General features: G+C 42.8%; 1 protein-coding gene across 3 annotated transcripts in view; it reads left to right on the top strand.

Annotated features, from left to right (window-relative positions):
- The window catches only part of washc4 (WASH complex subunit 4), a 148,112-nt gene that overhangs the window by 40,474 nt on the left and 86,895 nt on the right, over positions 1-20,743 (top strand). For all 3 annotated transcript variants that reach the window (XM_080207118.1, XM_080207120.1, XM_080207119.1), the window contains 4 exons: positions 4,670-4,712; positions 6,318-6,421; positions 16,703-16,823; positions 17,020-17,143. In XM_080207118.1, coding sequence (XP_080063244.1) covers positions 4,670-4,712; positions 6,318-6,421; positions 16,703-16,823; positions 17,020-17,143 — 392 coding nt within the window. The remainder of the gene's footprint in view (positions 1-4,669; positions 4,713-6,317; positions 6,422-16,702; positions 16,824-17,019; positions 17,144-20,743) is intronic.

Genomic DNA, 20,743 nt, shown 5'->3' with positions numbered 1-20,743 from the left:
CCAATTTTTAAACTCGATGCCCCAGCCAATGAAGGCAAGCATATCATATGCCTTCTTGACTACCTTCACCCGTGTTGCCAGTTTCAGTCACCTGTGTGCCTGTACACCCAGATCCCTCTGCCTATTTATATAACAGCAAAGTCTCAGCACTGATCCCTGAGGAACACCACTTGTCACAGCTCTCCATTCAGAAATGCACCCTTCCACTGCTACCCTCTGTCTTCTGTGACTGAGCCAATTCTGTATCCACCTTGCCAGCTCGCCTCTAATTCCATGCAACTTCACCTTTTGTACCAGTCTGCCATGAGGGGTCTTGTCAAGTCCATGTAGGTAACATGCACTGTCCTACATGGATCAATCATCTTTGTCACTTCCTCGAAAAACTTGATCAAGTTCATGAAACATGAGCTCGCCTTCACAAAACTATACTGCCTTTTGCTAATACTTCCACTTATTTCCAAGTGGGAATAAATCCTGCCTCAAAGAATCCTCTCCAATAATTTCACACCACTGACGTTAGACTCACTGGCCTGTAATTATCTGGATTATCCTTGCTACCCTTCTTAAACAAAGGAACAACATTAGCTATTCTCTAATCCTCTGGGACCTCCCCTATAGCCAGTGAGGACACAAAGATTTCTCTCAACACCCCAGCAATTTCCTCCCTTGCCTCTCTCAGTATTCTAAGGTATATCCCATCAGGTCCGGGATCTGATCTACCTTAATGTTTCTCAAGGACGCCATACCACTTTCCTTTTGATCTCAACATGACCTAACCTATCTATATACCCTTCCCCAGACTCCATCCACCGAGTCCTTCTCTTTGTTGAATACTGATGCAAAGTATGCATTTGATACCTCACCCATTTTTTCTGGCTCCACGCATAAACTCCCTCCCCTGGTTCAGACGTCGACTGTCCCATTTGTATAGGTATGTCTGACCTTCCCCAGAAATGGTCCTGGTGATTACAGAACCGTTTCTCCTGCACCAGCTCTTAAGCAATGCATTCATTTGTGCTATTCTCCTACTTCTATGCTGATTAGCACGTGACACAGGAGTAATCCAGTAATTACAACTTGATGAGGTCCTGGTTTTTAGCCTAATGCCCAGCTCCCTCAATTCTTAATGGAAGACGACATCCCTCTTTCAATTTATGGGACTACTAGATAGGTAGTTGTTAAAAATTACACATCGTCATGTTTTAAGTATTTTCATCAGTAAAAGTTCTGCTAGTTATATCTAAACAGTATTATTAAATAAAGTTTGTTTCAATATCATTTTAGTATGATCAGAAATAGTCAGCATGGCTTTGTCAAGGGTAGGTCATGCCTTACGAGCCTAGTTGAGTTCTTTCAAAATGTGACTGAACACATTGTCGAAGGAAGAGCGGTGGATGTGGTTTACATGGACTTCAGCAAGGCATTTGATAAGGTCCCCCATGCAAGACTTCTTGAGAAGGTGAGAGGGCATGGGATCCAAGGGGCTTTGGCCTTGTGGATCCAGAACTGGCTTGCCTGCAGAAGGTAGAGAGTAGTTGTGGGTGGGTCTTTTTCTGCATGGAGGTCGGTCACCAGTGGAGTGCCCCAGGGACCTGTTCTAGGACCCTTGCTGTTTGTCATTTTCATAAATGACCTGGATGAGGAAGTGGAGGGATGGGTTAGTAAGTTCGCCGGCGATACAAAGGTTGGTGGTGTTGTGGATAGTCCGGAGGGATGTCAGAAGTTGCAGCATGACATAGATAGGATGCAAGACTGGGCGGAGAAGTGGCAAATGGACTTCAACGTGGATAAATGTGTAGTGGTCCATTTTGGCAGGACCAATGGAATGAAGGGGTATAATATCAAGGGTAGGACTCTTAGCAGTGTTGAGGAGCAGAAGGATCTTGGTCCGGGTCCATAAGACTCTTAAATTGGCCTCGCAGGTGGAGGATGTGATCAAGAAGGCATATGGTGTACTGGCCTTCGTTAATCGAGGGATTGAGTTTAGGAGTTAGGAGGTAATGCTGCAACTTTATAAGACCCTTGTCAGACCCCACTTGGAGTACTGTGCGCAGCCCCGGTTGCCTCACTACAGGAAGGATGTGGAAGCTATTGAGAGGGTGCAGAGGAGATTTACAAGGATGTTGCCTGGATTGGGAGGCAGGTCTTATGAAGATAGGTTGAGGGAGCTTGGTCTCTTCTGCCTGGAGAGACGAAGGTTGAGAGGCGACCTGATAGAGGTTTATAAAATGTTGAGAGGAATAGATAGGGTGGATTCTCAGAGGCTATTTCTCAGGGTTGAAATGGTCGCTACGAGAGGACACAGGTTTAAGGTGCTGGGAAGCAAGTACAGAGGAGATGTTAGGGGTAAGTTTTTCACTCAGAGGGTGGTGAGTGAGTGGAATTGGCTGCCGTCAGTGGTGGTAGAGGCGAACTCACTGGGGTCTTTTAAAAGACTTCTGGATGAGTATATGGGATTTAATGGGATTGGGAGTTACAGATAGTTCTATGGCCTGGTAGGTATGGATATGATTGGCGCAACTTCTGGGCCGAAGGGCCTGTTTGTGCTGTAGTTCTCATTTCCTGGTGGGTCAATAGAATCATACCTGGCATAAAAGAGTAAAACATCTTATGCTCTCACTAATGTCAAAATCAAAAAATATTGTGGCCTCAGATAACTTCATAACATACCTTGGAGTTTCTAATCTGGCCCCTAACATAAGGTTGTGGCTTTGGAAGGTGCTTTGAAGGAACCTTGGTGCATTGCTGCAGGGAGCCTTGCATGCAGTACATTTTATGTCACTGGTAGAAGGAGTTCATGTATAGCTTGATATGTCAAGCGGGCTGCTTTGTCTGGATGGTATTGAACTGCTTAACTATTGTTGGACCTGCACTGATCCAGGCAAATGGGTAGTGTTCCATCATGCCCCTGCCTTGTACCTTGTAAATAGTGGAAAGATTTTTGGGACTGATGAGATGAGTTAGATATATCTCTAATCGATACATTTCGAATTTAAAAATGGGTTCAAGGGACATGAAGAACAGATAGGAAGGTGGATTTGAGGCCAAAGGGAGATCAGCCATTATCTGATTGAATGGTGAAGCAAGCTTGAGGGCCTGAATTTGTCTACTTCTGCTCCTAATTCCGATGTCATTGGTAGTAACATGTACCATGACTTCTGCATTATGGTCCTCCCCGCTTCAGCATGTCCTGCAGCCGTTCAGTGACTTCCTGGACCCTTGTGCCAGGGAGGTGACACGTCAATTTGGAATCACGGTAACCACCACAGTAGTGCCTATTTGTTCCTCTGAGCTGCTTGTTTGTGTTGGACTACCTGGTGATCCCACATTTTCCCATGCTGATATCCATTGTCAGCCTCAAGTTGTAGGAGTTGTACTCTGCTTTCACAATGTATTTTAATCTTATTCCAACTGCACTAAAACAGCAGGTCATTTCTCATATTAGCCACACTGCTGTCTCTGAGCAGAAATGCTTGTCGTCGTGTCAAATTTGTCACAGCCTATGCTATAAATTCAAACCCAGCAGTAACGTGATGAAAAATGCTTCCAAGGCGATTCTAGGTGCCCAAGACCTGGAAAGATACAAGGCCAATTAGCATTTCAACAGCAAGTGTTGTATTTCCAGTGTTTCATGTTTGTATTTAGTTATTTTATTTTCTAATTTGCATTTGATTCTTAGTATCCACCAAGGCAGCATGGTAGCACACTGCCTCACAGCGCCAGGGATCCGGGTTCGATTCCAGTCATGGGTCACTATGGGTAGTTGGCATGTTCTCCCTGTGTCTATGTGGGTTTTTTCTGCGTGCTCTGGTTTCCTCCCACACTTCAACGATGTACGGGTTAGGTAGATTAAGAGGCAATTTAGCATGACCAGTGTTGGATGGATTGATAAGAGAGGGGATTAAGGGTTATGGGGAGAGGGCGGGAAAGTGGAACTGAGCCACAACAGATCAGCCATGATCTTATTGAATGGCGGGGCAGGCTCGAAGGGCTAGATGGCCTACTCCTGCTCCTATTTCTTATGTTCTTATGTTCTTATTATGTTCTTATGTAAATGTGCAGGGTTACGGGAATAGGGCTGGGGCTTGTGCCTGGGTGGGATGCTCTTTGGAAGAGTTAGTGCAGATGCAATGGGTCGAATGGCCTCTTTGTACACCGTAGGGATTCTGTGGATTCCTTTTAATTGCAAAATAGCTGAAAGTTTTTTTCAGAGGATCCTCACAGGCACTGAGGATCCTTTCAACCATTTACCTCTGGAGTTTGACTAGAGTTCCGGTTAAGCTTTTTTTTGAGTTATTGGCATTTTCTGTCCCTGCAGTGTTCGTAAGTCATTCTTTTTTAAATTGTAGGAATAAGTTATGTCCATATTTAATAAAAATGTTGTCCATTTTCTTTATTTATTGATGGGATGTGGGCAATCACTGACTGGATCAGCATCTGTTGGCCTTTCGTAATTGCCCTTAAACTGAGTGGCTTGCCAGGCCACTTCAGAGGGCAGTTAAGTGTCAGCCACATTGCATTGGGTCTATACTCTATACCAGTTAAGATGTCAGATTTCCTCCCCTAAAGGTATTTCCCTAAAATCTCTTGAGAAACATACTGAAGTTTAAATTTTGCTATTTGTCTTAAGCTCCATCCTCAATGTTACTAAAGCTTTTCTTTTCCTTAGAACTGCACCGAAAGTCATAGAAACAGCAGGAGTTCATTTCCAGGTGAGTTAAAATGAAAAAGATCTAGGTTAGCATTTTCATGATCATTGTTAAACATAATTTGATGTTGAATAAGTTACTATTCTGCTGATTCATTCATGGGATGTGGATATCACTAACAAGGCCAGAATTTGTTGCTTGTCCCTAATCAATTGAAAAATCAATTCTCGAGCTGTTGCAGTGCTGATAGGAAGAGCGTTCCAGGTTTTCATCCAGAGACAAGAATATAATTCCAACTCAGGATTGGGAAGGGAACTTGCAAATGGTGATATGCCCATGGGTACATGTCATTTCCTTCCTTGTTGGTAGAAGTCACAGGTTTGGAATGTGCAGTTGAAGGAGGCTAGGGAACTTGCATTTTGTAGGTGATGCATGCTGCTGTCAGTGTGCACTGGTGGTGGAGGGAATGAATGCTTGTTGGGGTACTGATCAATTGAGCTGTTTTATCCTGGATGCTGTTGAGGCTCTTTGTTGTTGGAGCTGCACTCATCCAGGTAAGTGGCAAGTATCCCATCATGCAACTGACTTGTGCCATGTAGATGATGGGCAGGCTTTGGGAGTGAGGAGGTAGATTACATGCCACAATCCCTAACTTCTGACCTTCTCTAGTAGCTACAATTTACACTACGCCCCCTGGCCTCCAGGATGTGAGGGATTTAGTGATGGTAATGTTATTGAATGTCGGGCGGCGGGGGCAATGGTTAGATTCTCTCGTTAGAACATTACAGCGCAGAACAGGCCCTTCGGCCCACGGTGTTGCGCCGACCAGTTAGAAAACAATGACCCTCTAACCTAAACCAAACCCTTTCCATCCACCTTAAACGCCCCCAAACTAGGCGCATCCACAACTGCAGCAGGCGATAGTCATTGCTTGGCACTTTGCTTATGCAATGGAATGTTATTTACTACCTATTAACCCAAGCCTGAATATTTTTGTAGTCTTGTTGCATGTGGGTATGACTGCATTTGTACACGAGGAGTTGTGAATGGTACTGTGCAGTCATCAGCGAACATCCCCACTTCTTATGCTGGAGGAAGGTCACTGATAAAGCTGCTGAAGATTGCTAAGGCATCACCCTGGGGAACTCCTGATAGGTTCTGTAACTGAGATGATTGGCCTCCTGCAACCACAACAGCAATCTTTGTGTTAGGTATGACACCTACCAGTGGAGAGTTTCCACTAGATTGCCATTGAGTTCAAATTTTCTAGGGCTCTTTGATGCCACATTCGGTCAAATACTGCCATGATGTTGAGGTTTGTCACTTCCTCACCTCTGGAATTCACTCCTTTGGCCCATGATTTAGACCAAGGCTGCAGCGAGTTTTGCAGCCTAGTGGTCCTGTTGAAACCCAGATTGCTGAGCAGGTTATTGGTGAATAAGTGTCACTTGATAGCATTGTCAACTACACCTTCCATTACTTTCCTAATGATTGAGAGATGCAACAAGGCAGCTTTTCATATTGTCATTTGGAGGGTGGTGTTGCAGGTGTCTTGGAAGAACTTAATTGGGGCAAGGCTTTGAAAGATGTGTGCAAGATTGAAGTTGGTTGTCTTCTGTTTAACTGTGGAGATGGTATCTTTGTGCAGTAATGCTGTAAATGTTGCAGACTGTATATGAACACCTTGGAGAGCTGTTGGCTGTTCTTCTGGTTTTGGATGAAATCATCGCTAACCATGTTACCTTGAAGGACCACTGGATCATGTACAAAAGGTTAGAATGTGAAGAAAAAAGAAAATACAAATTATTTCACTAGTTTATTAATCATTTAGTTTACTGACAGATTGTTTGTCTGCTAATTTGCCATATCTAAATATGAGAGCATGGTTTGGACCTGATTCTATGCATGCTGTAATTCTGGGCTTGAATTGCCTTTCAAGGAGGGCTTGCAGATCAAGTAAGATGTTTCCACATAATAGATAACATAAGAACAAGTCAGCAAGGCTACTTTCTCTAATAGTTGGCTGATGGGCTGTCCTACTCATGTCATAGCTGGATCAGTGTTCTCTCAAGCTGTGCAGCAGCACAATGATCCGTGTACATTTAATCATTACAGCCACACACATGCTGCTGGTTAAATGAGGTTTACCATAGAACCATGGAAAAGTTACAGTGCAGAAAGAGGCCATTCAGCCTATTGTGTCTGCACCAGACCAAAAAGCAAAAAAATGAACTAGTCACTCATTTTAATCCCACTTTCTAGCACCTGACCCATTTGCAGGTTACAGCATTTCAGATACAATATCTTTAAATGAGTTGAGCACTTCAGTCTCAACCACCAGTTTATGAAGTGAATTCCAAACACCCACCGCCTTTGGGGTGAAAAGGTTTTTCCTCATATCTCCTCTAATCTGTCTACCAATCAGTTTAGTTTAAAACCCTCAGCTAGGGGAAACAAGTCTTTCTTGTCTACCCTGTCTAAGCTCCCTCATAATTTTGTACACCTCAATTAGGTTACTCCTTAGCCTCCTTTGTTCTAAGGAAAACAACTCTAACCAATCCAATATTCTTCAGAGCTGCAGTTTTCAAGCTCTGGCAATATTTTTGTAAGTCACCTCTGCACTCTCTCCATAACAATTATGTCCTTCCTGTAATGTGATGACCAGAACTGCACATTAAATTCCTGCAGTGGCCTAACCAGCATTTTATATAGTTCCATAATTACATCCCTGCTTTTGTATTCAATGTGAGTGCACAGGTCCCTAAAAATAGCATTACAGGTTGGTAAGTTTGTAAGATGGCATATCATTGGCAGAGGTATAGAATACAGAAGTAGTATATAATGATGAAACTGAACAAGATACTGGTGAGACCACAACTGGAGTGTTGTGTGCAGTTCTGGTCACCATGTTACAGGAGGTAGTGATTGCTCTGGAGAGAGTGCAGAGGTGGTTTACCAGAATGCTGCCAATGCTGGAGAATTGTAGCTATGAGGAGAGATTGGAGAGGTTAGGATTTTTTCCCTTGGAACTGAGAACGCTGAGAGGATGACATGATTGAGGGATACAAAATTGCGAGGGGTTAAATGCATGGCTCAAAGATTGGTGTGGGAGGAATGGGTTTGAATTCATGGGACATTGGCACCAGCACTGGGTCTTCATCTGAATCGTACTGGGACCAGAATCCTGGTGAATCGTACAACTAGGGCTTTAAACTAAATTGTTGGGGGGAGAGTTCATTTGTATGGAGAATTAGAAAACCAAGGAGAGGGCAGAAGTGCAGGTTAATGGAGCTGAGAGCTCAGGGGAGGTTAGTAAAATTTCCAGACCATGTAAAGAGCAGAGAAGGTGGCAGGAACCTAACCTTAGGCAGAGCAAAAAAGGTGACAAGTATAAGAAGGGAGGTGGTCAATGCAGGACTGAGGGCGCTGTACCTAAATGCAGACAGTATGTGGTAAATGAGCTTGTTGCACACATTGAAATTGGCTTTTAAGATGATGTGGCTGCAAGGGGATCAAGGCTGGGATCTAAATATCCAGGGAGGTGGGCAAAGGAGCGAGATTTGCATTGTTAGTAAGAAATGATGTTAAATTGATTGCAAGAAGTGATATAGGATCAGAAAGCATAGAATCTCTTTGCTATTGAGGAATCGCAAAGGTAAAAAGACCCTGATGGGAGCTATGTACAGGCCCACTAGCAGTAGTCAGGATATGAGAGAGAAAATAAATCAGGAGATAGAAAAGGCATATTAAAAAAAACACAATATTACAATAATCATAGGGGACTTCAATGCAGATGAACTGGGAAAGTCAGGCAGGTAGTGGATCACAAGAAAAGGAATTTGTGGAATGTCTGAGATTTTTTTTTGTTTGGAGCAGCTTGGTGATAGTCTACTAGGGAACAGGCAATTCTGGAATTGGTGATCTGTAATGGGACATTTGATGAGTACATGGGACTTAATAGGATTGAGGGTTATAGGTAAGCCTAGTAGGTAGGGATATGATCGGTGCAACTTGTGGGCCAAAGGGCCTGTTTGTGCTGTAGTTTTTCTGTGCTCTAATGAGGCAGACTTGATTAGGGAACTTAAGGTGCAGGAATCTTTAGGAAGCAGTGACCACAATATTATTGCATTTAACCTGCAGTTTGAGAGGGAGAAGCTGAAATCAGATATTACAATTAAATAAAACTAACTACAAAGATATGAGGAGGAGCTGGCCAGAGTTGATTGGAAAGGGAACCTAGCAGGGAAGACAGCAAAATAGCAATAGCAGGAGTTTTTGAGTGTTATTCGGGAGACGCAACAGAAATTCATCTCAAGAAGGAAGAAGCAAGCTAAGGGAAGGATGAGGCATCCATGGCTGAAGAGGAAAGTCAACTACAGCATAGAAGCAAAAGAAAAGACGTACAAAGTGGCAAGGATTCATGGGAAGCCTTTAAAAGCGAGCAGAACAAAACTGAAAAAACAATAAGGGGAGATGATGAAATATGAGTGTAAGCAAGCTAGTAATATAAAAAGATAGGAATAGTTTTTTTCAATATATAAGAGATAAGAGAGAGGAAAAAATAGACATTGAACCACTGGAAAATGAGGCTGGAGAAATAATCGGAAACAAAGCAATGACAGAGGAACTGAATCGTTATTTTGCATCAGTCTTCATGAAGGAAGACAGCAGTGGGATGCCAGAGCTCCAGGAGAAACAGGGGGAACAGGTGAGTGTAAGGAGAAGGTTCCGGGGGAACTGAAAGGTCTGAAAGTGGATAAGTCACCTGGACTTAGTGGACTACACCCCAGGGTTCGAAAACAAAAAGCGGAGGAAATTGTGGAGGCATTGGTGGTGATCTTTCAGGAATCACTGGAGACAGGGAGGGTACTAGAGGACTGGAAAGTAGCGAATGTAACACTGCTATTTAAGAAGAGTGGGAGGCAGTAGACGGGAAATTATAGGCCGGTTAGCCTGACTTCAGTCATTGGCAAGATTTTAGAGTCCATTATTAAAGATGAGATTGCAGGATACTTGGAAGTGCATGATAAAGTAGGACTGGGTCAGCACGGCTTTGTCACGGAGAGGTCATGTCTGACAAATCTGTTAGTTCTTTGAGGAAGTAACAAGGAAGTTAGATAAAGGAGAACCAGTGGACATGATCTATTTAGATTTCCAGAAGGCTTTTGACAAGGTGCCACATAGGAGGCTGTTAATTAAGTTCCCATGGTGTTTAAGGGTAAGATCCTGGCATGGATAGAGGATTGGCTGATTGGCAGAAGGCAGAGTGTGGGGATAAAGGGGCCTTTTTCAGGATGGGAGCCAGTGACTGGTGGTGTAAAAAGTGGACCACCACTTTTTACAGTACACATTAACGACTTGGAGGAAGGAACTGAAGGCATTGTTGCTAAGTTCGCAGATGGTACAAAGCTATGTAGAGGGACAGGCAGTATTGAGGAAGCCGGGGGAGGGGGGGGTGATGCGGTTGCAGAAGGACTTGGACAGGGTGGGGGAGAATATTCCATCTGCCACTTCTTTGCACAATGTGGAAAAGTGTGAGGTTATGCACTTTGGAAGGAGGAATGGAGGCATAGACTGTTTTCTAAATGGGAAAATGCTTAGGAAATCAGAAATACAAGGGGATTTGGGAGTCATTGTTCAAGATTCTCTTAAGGTTAATGTGCAGGTTCAGTTGGCAGTTAGGAAGACAAGTGGAAGAGGAAGCCCTCTCAATTCATGTCAAGAGGGCTAGAATACAAGAGCAGGGATGTACTTCTGAGGCTTGTATAAGGCTCTGGTCAGACCCCATTTGGAGTATTGTGAGCAGTTTTGGGCCTTGTATCTAAGGAAGGATGTGTTGGCCTTGGAAATGGTCCAGAGGCGGTTCACAAGAATGATCCCTAGAATGAAGAGCTTGTTGTATGAGGAATGGCTGCGGACTCTGGGTCTGTACCCGTTGGAGTTTAGAAGGATGTGGGGGGTGAAGAGAATCATATTGAAACTTACAGGATACTGCGAGGCCTGGATAGAGTGGACATGGAAAGGATGTTTCCATTAGTAGGAAAAACTAGAACCAGAGGACACAACCTCAGCTAAAGGGACGATCCTTTAAAACAGAGATGAGGCTAGAGAGTGGTGAATCTGTGGAACTCTTTGTCTCAGAAGGCTGTGGAGGCCAGGTCATTGAGTGTCTTTAAGACAGAGATAGATAGGTTTTTGATTAATAAGGGGTTCAGGAGTTATGGGAAAAAGGCAGGAGAATGGGGATGAGAAAATTATCAGCCATGATTGAATGGCGGAGCAGATTGTGGGTCGAGTGGCCAAATTCTGCTCCTATGTCTTATACAGATAGATTAGACAGGAGGAAGCTATTCCCTTGGCAGAGGACAAAATCCAGGAGACATAGAGTCAAGCTCAATGGCAAAAGGCTTAGAGAGGACATGAGTAAAAACCTGGTTTCATCAGAGGATGGTGGGTATCAGGTATTTGCCTGACTTTAAAAGGTATCTGGATCTGCATCTTAAGTGTTGCAAGTTGCAGGGCTTTAGGCCATGGGAATATGGGATTAGAAATGTTATGTGCTTTATCAGTTCTGTGGTTCTATGATACACACAACCATCAAATTAAACTCTTAAATCTGTACCTTTTTTTAATATTTCCAACACCTGAAGCTGCCTCTTTCCTGTCATATGACAAATTGAAACAAAAAATTCATTGTTCTGAGCCAGTGTTACAAATTCAACTTTTCTGTCAAATGACAAAAATATAAGCTGTAAAAACTACTAAATGCCATTCAGGTATGATTGTGCAATGGTTATTTTACTGAACTTAAATCTAGAGGCTGAATTCAAATATCACCTTGGTAAATTTAAAATTGAATGTATTAAAGCTGGTAATTTGTTGATTGATTAAATGTAACCATGTCGAAGGCTCAGTGAAATTCTTCCTCCCATAACTTTACAAAAATATTTGGGTTTTTCTACTTGTGGCACATATCCACACACACCTTGATATGTGAAGACAAAGACTGAGAGTGAGGCAGAAGGAGACTTAGACAATTCATCAGTTGAACCTCCTAGTATTCAGTTAGCTGACAATGAAATATTGCACAACATTCTCATACTTAGAGCAATGAGAAGATGGAGTGAGGTTACTTACAGAAATTAAAGGAATTTGTCAGGATAAACAAGGATGTACAACTTTAGCCGTTTTCTCAAAACTAATGAATTAAGTTGTAACCAATCTTCCTAACTGTGTGGCTTCCCTGGACAATGTATTGATTTACAACAATCGGAATTTAAAACAATCAGAAGCCCTCTTTAAACCATTACAGCGAGATCACAAAGTGCAAGTTACCTCAGGCATATTGCAGGGCAAGGACAGGTGTTGCCAGGAACAGTGAAAGTACCAGATTTGGTGGCGTTTTCTGCCCTTAAATCTAAACAAGAAATGTGCAGCTTCCGTTGCAACTTTGTGCCAAACTTTATGCTGTTCCACTAACACATTTACTGCAAAATAAGGCAATGGTAATGTCATGTGTGTCAGACAAGTCGCAAGAAGCCGAAGGCAATTGTACCTAATGAACCAGTGTTGGCCACCCCTAATTTCACTGAATTCTTCAAGGTTGCATTTGATGCTAGTGACATGGGGGTGGATGCAGCCTTGTAAAGTGAATCAGGCATGGAGAAGCCAGTGGGGTCTGATTCTTAAACAAAAATTAAATCGGCATCAATAAAATGTATTTGACTGTAGAAAAGGAAACTCTGGGATTGTTACTGGTTCTTAAACATTTTAGAAATGGCTGTAAAAAAAAAAATCCCATTTTATGTAGGCTGAAATAATCCCTTGGCCTGTATAGAAAAGTTTAAGACTCAGAATATTATACCGTTCTGATGGAATGTTTTTTATTTTGTTGGGAAGGTTAATATAATTGTTTGTATATTATCAAGGATATAGGGCAGAATTCTCCAAAAAATTTCTAAGTGTTGAATTCGTGTGAAAACTAATGGGAGTTCAGAGAAGAATCTCCCACAATCTATGCACTGCAGAGGCCACCAGTATGAATATCATTAAATTTCAGGAGATGGGGCCTATCCCCATTGAAGAGGGGAAAATCAGCATGCTGAGCAGGCTACAGCATATGCGCTGATCTGTCAACGCCAAGATTGGTGCATGCACAGTGGTCCCACACTGATGGCCTCCTGATCACTGGCTAGCTCAATTGCCAATGGCACCTCCCCCACCCCGAATGGCCTGATTGCTGGCCCCCTGACTATTCCGGGCCCAGCCCTGCCCGCAACCGCCCCCCCACCCCCCCCCGCCCCCTGCAATTTCCAGCCCCCCCCCCCCCCCCCCCCCCCCAACAGTAACCCCCTCCTAAGTAGGCTGACCGTGCGCCCTGATCGCTGGCCTCTCTTCTTCCCCCACCGATCGTGCTTGCAGAGTGGTAGCAGAACACTCCAACCCCCCATGTGCCCTGCCTTCTGGGCATGCCTTTGCCTGGTGGGCAGTACCAAGGTACCCTTGGGCATTGACAGTTTGCCTTTTGGGCAGTGCCAGGGGGCCCAGGCTGGCACTGCCAGGGTGCAAATGCCTGCGTGACATCCCCATGCTGCCCAACCCTCTGGGGTCCATGATTGCCCCCCTCCCCCTTCACTCCAGTGGAATTGGGCCACTAGCTCCTCAAAATAGGGGAGCTATTCTAAACCCCGCTGGAGTGAAATACTCTGGCGCGGGGCAGGAGATGGTAGCGGGTCCAGAGACTTCAGTCCTGGGCCCGCTAATTGTATTTAAATTCTGTTAAAATAACTGTGTAAATGGCCCTTGCGCCTCCCCTCCGATTTCCAGAGCAGAGCAGATGCTGCTGGAAGTCCGGCGCTAGAACATGCAAGTGGGTCACAAACATTCACGTGAATTGGCTGACACAAGAATTTCCAGGCCCATTGCGCTAGGAGGTTGGTTTAAAAATTAGGGTGGGAGAATCGCAGCCATGATTTATGTTAGAAATATTGGAAGTAAAGAAAGAATGCAGTATGGGTCCAACATACAGTGAATGAAAATAAGTGAGGGCATGTTTGAACTTTTTAAACTTGTAGTATATATTCTTCCTGTGCACTTTGCAATGAAATGTTTTGGAAATGGTGCTGCATTCCTTAAGAATAGAGACGTGAGGAATCTGTACCTCCCAGGACTTTGTTTTCTAAATTGCTAGTACATTGAATTATTTTCTCACGCTGCTGAGTTTTTTTAAAAGCTACAAGTTCATTTTTGTCAACCTACTTTTTTGAAGAAATCACATGATTTCAGCTGGATGACCAGCAAGACATCTGGTGAAATAATAGTTCTCTTGCTCCCTTGAATTCAAGTTTTTTAAAAAAACTGCATTTGTCAGGTTGTAGGCTCCTGCTGATTGCTAAAAACACTTGGTGTAAAAGCTCTGCTGAGCATTTTATTTTGAACTCTGTGCAAGTGTGTGTTTGCGCTTTGGGAGGAAACTGTGAAGGTAGACTTTTGCTCTACCCTGTATTGACTGTAGTCCTGAGTGGAAGTTCACCTTCAGCCAGAAACTTCTCATCTCAGAATAACTTGTCTATACCAGAAGCCTGCAAAGTTGCAACAAGCGTGAGTTAACAAAGAATTTTACTGAAGATCCATCCAAAAAGACTTCCAGATATCCACTGCTCTGCCGGATCAACAGTGTCAAGCCCTTTTCAAACTCACCTTTTTTTTATATAGTGTTCCCTTACGCTGACCTCTGCAGAGATCTTATTTATCTTGTCTTTTGTTTTGTGTGTTAGGATTTTAAAAGGGAGTAAATCATTACATTTCCAGATTGTAAATTTTACGTTAGCCAGTTTTACAACATTTTTTAAAGAGGTAGTTTTGTTTTTTAGTAAATCACTTATTCTGAGCTTATTGAAAGAAGCCCGAGTGAAGTCTGTTTTGATCTAGATCTAGTCATAGCGAAGGTAAACAACTGGTCATTTTGGTGAGTGAATTAAAGATTTCCACTATTAACCTGGAGTAATGGGGCTAGAAAACCTGCACACCGGCTTTCCCAACAGATCATTTTATCCAGGCCCACCCATCCCCATTCCTGTTAAATCTGAGCATTGACCCCACTAATTACCGAACCTACACATCTTGGGACACTAAGGGACAATTTAGCTTGGCCAATCCACCTAACCTGCACATCTTTGGATTGTGGGAGGAAACCAGAGCACCCAGAGGAAACACAGAGACATGGGGAGAGCATGCAAACCCCACACAGTCATCCAAGGCAAGAATTGAACCTGAGTCACTGGCACTGTGAGGCAGCAGTGCTAACCACTGTGCTGTCTATTGCCACTCTGTTGTAAACTGATTTGAGATTGATCGATATAATTAGTCAACAGCTCCATTATTGAGGCTGCCAGGATAGAAGACAGCAAACTAAATGGATCTTGGCCTTTCCTGTCAGCAATTTCTCTCATATTTCTCTTCCATTCCCGTACGTTAGAAACTGCCCCCCAGCGATGTTCTCTCTGATTTTTCTATCGACGCCTGGAATGAATCTTATGTCCTTTTATCCTTTGTGATTTAATATTAATGTTCATCCAATCACATGTTGACCACGTTTCAAAATCGTGCAAGTGTCCCCAATCAATGTTATGACCAGGATGGAAGGAGTGTGCAGATTTTCCATTACACCGTAGGTCACAGCTATAGTGTAAATGTTTCATTCACTCATTGAAATGGCTACTGCTTACCATAGCCACTGCTAGACTCAGAGTAAAGTAGTTTTAACCAGGCTTTTTTCAACAAACTCAGAATAATTGATTTATTATAAAACAAAACCTTTTTTAAAAACAATTTGCAAAACTCTAACATAATTTGTAATTGCAAATTTAACAATTTACCCTCTTAAAATCCTAGCGCGCACGCATATGCACAAACGTATTACAAGACCAGTGCAAGAAGGTGATTTGTAGTGGTGTTGTCACTGGACTAGTAATCCAGAGACTCAGGGTAATGCTTGGGTCTTTGGTTTCAAATCTTGCCATGGAGATGGTAAAATTTGAACTCAATTAAAATCTGGATTTAAAAGTCTAATGATGACCATGAAACCATTGTCAATTGTTCTAAAAATCTGTCTGGTTCACTCATGTCCTTGGGGAAGGAAATCTGCCGTCCTTACCTGGTCTCACCTACATGTGACTCCAGACCCACAACAATGATTCTTAACTGCCTCTAAAATGGCCTTGCAAGCACTCAGTTCAAAGGCAATTTGGGATGGGCAATAAATGCTGGCTCGGCCAACGTTGCCCACATGCCATTAATGAACAATGTAGTGGTTAATATAAGGGAACACTTTAGAAAGGATAAAGTTTGAAACGGCCTTAATGCTGTCGATTGGACAAAACACTGGTCAAGATATTATCTGGAAGTCTTTTTGGATGGATTTTTGGTGTAACATTGTCTTTGTTAACTCTTACTTGTTGCAGCTTTGCATGATACAGATGAGTTATCCTGAGATGAGAATTTTCTGGCTTATGGTGAACAGCCATTCAGTACCGTAGACAATACTGAAGGAGAGAGAGACAGTCTTCCTTCAGTTTATTATTCAGGCACATGCTCACATTGAGCTCAAATTAAAACATCCAGCAAGAACCTTTCCCACACGTGCTTTGTCAATCAGCAGGATTCAACAGACTGCCAACAAAAGAATAATAGTTTACTCACCAGGTGTCTTGTTGGTTATCTAACTGAAACCATGTGATGTTTTGAAAAAAAAAGCAGCTTGCTTGTAGACCAAAGTGAACTTTTAGCCTTTTTTTAAGAAAAGGCCTATGGAGAGTGTTCAAATAATTGTGTCCATCCAGTTTAAAAAAAAAGTTCAAGATACCAATTGCTCTATTGTTCTGTAGTTTGCATTCTTGAAATTTGTTCAGAATTCTGGATAGTCATGTTAAGAAAATCAGTCTCATTTTAGACAGAAGTGTATGTGTTAAATGTATACCTCAGTTGAGCAAGGAGATTAATTGCAGGGTTTGATATTTGTGAGCATTTACATCTGCGTTTTTGGTGATTTTTAGGTTACTGAAATCAGTCCACCACAATCCGTCAAAATTTGGAATTGCTGAGGAAAAACTGAAACCGTTTGAAAAATTGCTGTTAAAGTTGGAGGGTCAGTTGCTGGATGGCATGATTTTTCAGGTCAGGGTTTATTTGATTATAGCTGGTCAGCACAGTAAAATAATGAAGTACATGACTAACAAAAATAAATTTGTTTACATTTAATCAAAATGCAGTCTAATCCTGAAATTAATATTAAGCAGCTTTGTTGTAGCTCGCATGTGAGAGATGACATGTTTTCATAATTATTTTCGTATTGAATGTGTTCATTCTGTAGGCCTGTGTTGAACAGCAGTTTGATATAAGAAATGAACCAACCTCGGTCTCAAAAAATAGCGTGTTTGCAGAAGAGTTTGCCCACAATATTCGCACTATTTTCACCAATGCAGAATCCAAGCTTGGTAAGAATTTGTTGCACTTCAAAGTATAAGGGCTGGCTTTCCTGAAAGTAACCGAGCCACCATCCCATCCCTTTTCCTGGCCACACTAAAGCTGAATCAAACCATTTGTAACTACGGTATCGTTTTTAATCTTGAACTCACCTTCCAACCCCATATCCTTCTTCATTAACCATAACCACCTTTTTCTGGCCTAAACTCAGCCCATCCAGTGAAATCTTCAGTTAGTCATTACGGCAAAAAAGATAATCAATCCATTGAACCCATGCTGGTTCTCTGTAGAAATTCAGTCTTGTCTTCCCCTTAGCCCTACACTTATTTCCCATAAATGCGCATGCAATTTTCTTAACCATTTATTGTCTCTACTTCCACAACCCACATAAACGCCAAGTTCCTGATCATTACCACTCAGTGTTTAAAACAAATGTTTTTCACAACCCTATACTTTGCTCAAAACCTTATAGTTCCATCCTTTAACTCTGACAGCATCAGCTGATGGAAATTTTTTTTGTCTGCCTTCTATAAATGTGTCACAAACATGTAAACCTCGATCACATTTCCCTTTCAATTGCATTACTGCAAGGAGAACAACTGTAGCTTTTCCAACCTAACCCTGTAACTAAATTCACCAATTCCTGGAATCATTCTGATAAATCTCCTCTGCTCAGGCTCGAGCACCCTTACATTCTCCCTGCTGTGTGGTGAACAGAATTGGAGACAGTTCCCTAGTTGTGGTCTAACTAGATGTTTTTATGAAAGATTCAGAATTGTGTTTGTATTCTATGGGTCCCAAGATCCTATGTACTTTGCTAACGGCTCCCCCAATACCCTACCATCTTCAAAGATCTGTGCACATGAATCTCAGATTCCTCCACTCTGCACACTATTTAGAGCTGTGCCATTATGTTGCCTTTCCCTATTCCTTCTGCCAAAATGCATCACATTTCCCTCTCTCCCATCAGTCGCTCGTTTCCCAATTCTGCTCATGTATCTTGTCACAGTTAATTGGTGTCATCTTCAATGTAAGCCACACTTCAAAGTTTTGATCATTGACACAATTTTATTCTGTATTCCAGAATCATAGTCATTATTTTGTTTTCTGTGTATGCAACAGGAAACTTAGGTGTGGGAGTAGGTCATTTGGCCCTTTGATTTATTTAGTATGATCGTGGCTGTTCTCTCAACTCCTCTTTGATGTCTGCCCCTCTTGCCCTCGACTCCCTTGCTTATTAAAAATCTGTCTAGTATAGCCTTTTATAAAATTACTGAGCCAGCCTGCAGTACTGTCTGGGGAAGAGAATTCCACAGAGCAATGACCTTCTGAGAAAAAAAAATTCTTAAGCTTTGTCCCCTAATCCAAGTCTCCCACATGAGTGGAAACATTTTCCTGCTATCGACCCTGTCAAGTCCCCTGAGGGTCTTCTGTATTTCAATATTATTGCCTCTCATTCTCCTAAATGCCAATCGGTATAGACCCAAACTGCTCTACTTTTCTTCTTAGGACAAGCCCTTCATCTTAGGAATGAGTCAAGTAAACCTTGTCTCAACTGCTTCTATTTCATAGAGTCATAGAAATTTACAGCTTGGCAACAGGTCCTTTGGCCCAACATGCTGCCCTTTTTTTAACCGTTAAGCTGGCCCCAATTGCCCGCGTTTGGCCCATATCCCTCGACACCCATTTTATCCATGTAACTGTCTAAATGCTTTTTAAAAGACAAAATTGTACCTGCTTCTACTGCTACCACTGGCAGCTTGTTCCAGACACTCAGCACCCTTTGTGTGGAAAAGATTGCCCCTTTGGACTCTTTTGTATTCCTCCTCTCTCACCTTAAACCTATGCCCTCTAGTTTTAGACTCCCCTACCTTTGGAAAAAGAATTTGACTATTTACCTTATCTATGTCCTCATTGTTTTATAGACCTCTATAAGATCACCCCTTAGTCTCTTACACTCTAGGGTGGAATGGTCCCAGTCTACCTAACCTCTCCTTATAACTCAAACCATCAAGTCCTGGTAAATCATTTAGAAACATAGACTACAGCACAATACAGGCCCTTCAGCCCACACAGTTGTGCCGAACATGTCCCTACGTTAGAGATTACTAGGCTTACCTATAACCCTCTATCTTACGAAGTTCCATGTACTTATTTAAAAACCCTATCGAATCCGTCTCCATCACTGTTGCAGGCAGCCCATTCTACACACTCACCACTGAGTGAAAAACTTACCCCTGACATCTCCTCTGTACCTACTCCCCAGAACCTTAAACCTGTGTCCTCTTGTGACAACCATTTCAGCCCTGGGGAAAAGCCTCTGACTATTCACTCGATCAATACCTCTCAACATCTTGTACACCTCTATCAGGTCATCCCTCATCCTTCATCTTTCAAGGAGAAAAGGCCGTGTTCACTCAACCTATCCTCATAAGGCATGCTCCCCAATCCGGGCAACATCCTTGTAAATCTCCTCTGCACGTTTTCTATTGCTTCGACATCCTTCCTATAATGAGGTGACCAGAACTGAGCACAGTACTCCAAGTGGGGTCTGACCAGGGTCCTATATAGCTGCAATATTATCTCTCGGCTCCTAAGCTCAATTCCTCGATTGATGAAGGCCAGTACACTATACGCTTTCTTAACCACAGCTTCAACCTGTGCAGCTGCTTTGAGTGTCCTATGAACTTGGACCCCAAGATCCTTCTGATCTTCCAGACTGCCAAGAGTTCTACCATCCTATTTGACCTGCCAGAATGAACCACTTCACGTTTATCTGGGTTGAACTCCATCTGCCACTTCTCCGCCCAGTCTTGCATCCGATCAATGTCTCGCTGCAACTCCTGACATCCCTCCACACTATTCACAACACCTCCAACCTTTGTGTCTTCAGCAAACTTACCAACCCACCCCTCCACTTCCTCAGCCAGGTCATTTATAAAAATCACAAAGAGTAAGGGTCCCAGAACAGATCCCTGGGGCACTCCACTGGTGACCGACCTCCATGCCGAATATGACCCATCTATAACCACTCTTTGCCTTCTGAGGGCAAGCCAGTTCTGGATCCACAAAGCAATGTCCCCTTGGATCCCATGCCCTCTCACTTTCTCAATAAGCCTTGCATGGGGCACCTTATCAAATGCTTGCTGAAGTCCATATATACGACATCTACTGCTCTTCATCAATGTATTCAGTCACATCTTCAAAAAATTCAGTCAGACTTATAAGGCACGATCTGCCTTTGATAAAGCCATGCTGACTATTCTTAATCTTATTATACCTCTCCAAATGTTCATAAATCCTGCCTCTCAGGATCTTCTCCATCAATTTACCAACGACTGAGGTTTGACTCACTGGTCTATAATTTCCAGGGCTATATCTACTCCCTTTTTTGAATAAAGGAATAACATCCGCAATCCTCCGGAACCCCTCTTGTCTCCATTGATGATGCAAAGATATTTGCCAGAGGCTCAGCAATCTCCTCCCTCGCCTCCCACAGTAGCCGCGGGTACATCCCATCTGGACCCCAGTGACTTATCTAACTTGATGCTTTTCAAAAGCTCCAACATATCCTCTTTCTTAATATCTACATGCTCAAGCTTTTCAGTCTG

Source organism: Carcharhinus amblyrhynchos, chromosome 19 (genome assembly GCF_965287045.1).
Source record: "Carcharhinus amblyrhynchos chromosome 19, sCarAmb.v2.hapA, whole genome shotgun sequence".
Lineage (NCBI taxonomy): Eukaryota > Metazoa > Chordata > Chondrichthyes > Carcharhiniformes > Carcharhinidae > Carcharhinus > Carcharhinus amblyrhynchos.
This window is presented reverse-complemented; position numbering and strand designations above follow the sequence as displayed.